Consider the following 2,513-nt stretch of genomic DNA (forward strand, 5'->3'; position numbering starts at 1 on the left):
GCTGGAACCCGGGAGCGGAATTGATGGACTTTGTCCATCGGGGGGGAGGCTGTTGAACGGTAGGTACAGTTAATTTCCTGTACCTGAAGATCAACAGCGCGGCACTTTTAAACGGCATTTCGCCACGGGTCAACACAATAAAGATTGTATGAATCTTATCGTGTGCGGGTTCGCTTTGAGGTATGTAGGTTGCGTCCTGACCGACCTGACACACTGAACCCGGTGAAAACAATGGCGGATAACCTAGGTTGATTTCTATATAAGGGCTCCGACGATCAGACTCGGAGAATAAACCATTTGTCGTTGTCGACGGGGTTGGAAGCGAATTTGTGCGAGCGTGTGATCAAGTGAAGTGCGAGTATCGCAGACGAAGCTACGATCTTAACGTGTGACCATCATTCGTTGGTATCGAGTCTGTCTCGTCCTGAATCACAATAAAGTTTGAGTATAAACTTGTGATTGTTTGCTTGTATCGATCAGCTCATCGGCTTTGCTGTGAGTCGATCTGAACTGCGCCTGAAGATCATTAAAATTACAGTCCACTGCCAGTTGGCATATAGTCGTCGCCAACAGAAAATATTTTAAACGTTAAAAAATAGTAAAAAAATTGTTTAAACTTGAAAATCAATTTTTAAAATATTTTAAACTTTAAACAAAAGTAAAAACAAAATTGTTTAAACTTTGAAACCAAGGTTTAAAACAAAATATTTTAAACTTTAAAAAATAGTAAAAAAAATTGTTTAAACTTTAAAACCAAGGTTTAAAATATTTTAAACTTTAAACAAAAGTAAAAACAAAATTGTTTAAACTTTGAAACCAAGGTTTAAAACAAAATATTTTAAACTTTGAAAAATAGTAAAAAAAAATTGTTTAAACTTGAAAATCAATTTTTCAAATATTTTAAACTTTAAAAAATTGTAAAAAAAATTGTTTAAACTTTAAAACCAAGGTTTAAAATATTTTAAACTTTAACCCTCCTGTTATCCTCCGGGTCATATTGACCCGTTTTGATTTTCAACATAAAAATTAATACCAAAATTATTGAACTGCTGATGCTGAATTTTTTTGACTTTTCCTCATTTCACCTTATCTACATATAATGAAATTCCTGCGCCTCTGTCATTTACAGCAACTGCTGTATGCACTTTACGTATATGCGAAATCCCCGGGGTCATTGTGGCCCCATGATAGATCTTCTACTGCTGTTTTATCAGTATTGAAGGTAATGCAACATCTATCATTTTTAAGGTTCTATAGTTTATGGGATATATGGGTTAAAAATTACCTAAGATGTATAATCCTTCCGAAAACGTTACAGTTGATGAGAGACTGTATCCTTTCAAAGGCCGATGTCAATTCAGACAGTATATGCCAAAGAAACCGGCAAAGTATGGCAATAAGTTTTGGGTAGCCTGTTGTTCAAAGTAAAGCTACGCATGGTATATGCAAATATACACTGGAAAGCCATCAAGTGGAACTCGCGAGAACAACCAAGGGATGCGAGTGGTACTCGACATGGTAAAGGGGCTAAAAGGTCATAATGTTACATGTGACAACTTTTTTACATCGTATGCACTGAGAGTAGAACTGAAAAAAAAGAATTTGACTTTGGTTGGAACTGTAAAAAAAACAAGCCAGATCTACCAAGGGAACTGCTGCAACTACAAGGCAGAACATTGAACTCTTCAACATTTGCCTTTTCTGAAAGCTGCACCATCATATCATACCTCCCAAAAAAGAACAAGAATGTTTTGGTACTAAGTACCATGCATAATGACAACCAGGTTTGCGACGGAAAGGGAAGCAAGCCTGAAATTATTCTGCATTATAATAATACTAAAGGTGGTGTGGATAATTTAGACAAAATGACATCAACGTATTCCAGCCAAAGAACGACTGCATGATGGCCATTAGTCATACTTCACAACATCATTGACGTATCGGCATACAACGCCTACGTTCTATGGACAGAAAAACATCCAGCATGGAATGTAGGACGGCTGCATAAGCGTCGATTATTCCTGGAAGAACTTGGCAAGGCTCTAGTGCAACCAGAAATGATGAGGCGCAAAACACTTCCCAGAACAGCAGGAGCAAAATCGGCAGTTAAAAGGTTGCGGAAAGATACAGAGCAGCCATCTACAAGCGGTATCACTGATACGGATACAGGTGGTAAAAAAAAGAGCCCAATGTCAATTGTGTGTTCAAAGTGGCAACAAGACAAGCGTACGCTGTAAAAAATGCCAAAAATACATTTGTAAAGATCATACACAATCATATTGTAACTTATGTGCAGAAGCAATATAAGTGTGTCAATGAACATCCACCATAAACAGTCATATTAAAAAAATAATAATCTCTGCGTATTAGAATATTTATCAGCACCTTTTAAAATAAAATTCACGAATACTTAGTCGCAGTATGACCGCAAAACAAACGTGCATCACTTATGGGTCAATTTGACCCGGAGGATAACGGGAGGTAAGAAAATTTGAGGATAACAGGAGGGTTAA

The 2,513-nt window shown here is 36.9% G+C and overlaps 2 protein-coding genes across 2 annotated transcripts; both read right to left on the bottom strand.

Moving 5' to 3' along the window:
- Positions 1-8: 8 nt before the first annotated feature.
- On the bottom strand, positions 9-1,021 carry Tsp_13217 (conserved hypothetical protein; the record flags this gene model as incomplete). The annotated part of the gene is given in 5 exon segments (XM_003368814.1): positions 9-280; positions 295-373; positions 387-424; positions 454-516; positions 974-1,021. Coding segments are annotated over 5 exon segments (500 nt in total), but the record flags the coding sequence as incomplete, so codon positions are not given.
- A 125-nt stretch (positions 1,022-1,146) lies between these two features.
- On the bottom strand, positions 1,147-1,918 carry Tsp_13218 (conserved hypothetical protein). Its single transcript, XM_003368815.1, has 4 exons — positions 1,838-1,918; positions 1,728-1,809; positions 1,382-1,527; positions 1,147-1,251 (listed from the first exon to the last, which is right to left on the bottom strand). Exons 1-4 carry the CDS (start codon positions 1,916-1,918, stop codon positions 1,147-1,149), a joined length of 414 nt encoding a protein of 137 aa, XP_003368863.1.
- Positions 1,919-2,513: the final 595 nt, after the last annotated feature.

This window comes from Trichinella spiralis (assembly GCF_000181795.1).
Source record: "Trichinella spiralis strain ISS 195 chromosome Unknown Scfld1829, whole genome shotgun sequence".
Lineage (NCBI taxonomy): Eukaryota > Metazoa > Nematoda > Enoplea > Trichinellida > Trichinellidae > Trichinella > Trichinella spiralis.